This window comes from Penaeus monodon, chromosome 29, assembly GCF_015228065.2.
Source record: "Penaeus monodon isolate SGIC_2016 chromosome 29, NSTDA_Pmon_1, whole genome shotgun sequence".
Lineage (NCBI taxonomy): Eukaryota > Metazoa > Arthropoda > Malacostraca > Decapoda > Penaeidae > Penaeus > Penaeus monodon.
The window spans coordinates 29,904,506-29,904,765 of NC_051414.1; the positions used below are offsets into that span (position 1 = coordinate 29,904,506).

At 36.2% G+C, this 260-nt stretch overlaps 1 protein-coding gene across 1 annotated transcript in view; it reads right to left on the reverse strand.

Moving 5' to 3' along the window:
* LOC119591833 (zinc finger protein 37-like) overlaps window positions 1-260 on the reverse strand; it is a 15,550-nt gene that overhangs the window by 14,792 nt on the left and 498 nt on the right. Inside the window, exon 3 of the mRNA XM_037940576.1 lies at window positions 105-218. Coding sequence (XP_037796504.1) covers window positions 105-218 — 114 coding nt within the window. The remainder of the gene's footprint in view (window positions 1-104; window positions 219-260) is intronic.

Below are 260 nucleotides of genomic sequence, written 5' to 3' on the forward strand. Positions count from 1 at the left end.
GTAGGTGTGCTGTTGGGTTCACCGCTGAACAGTCCTGTCTGTGGGACAGTATGATAGGTTAGGGCCTCTTTCTTGACTGATACTATAGTACTGTAAACACATACTTTATTGATTTTTGTAAGTAATTGTAGAAATACATTTGTGCGCATTCATTATAAGCAGATCTATTAGATGAAAATAAGTCTGACAGCTTACTGTTAGAGACATCACAGTAAAAACTAAAATTTGAAAGGTTGTGAAAGTTTGGTTAAGTAAAGGCC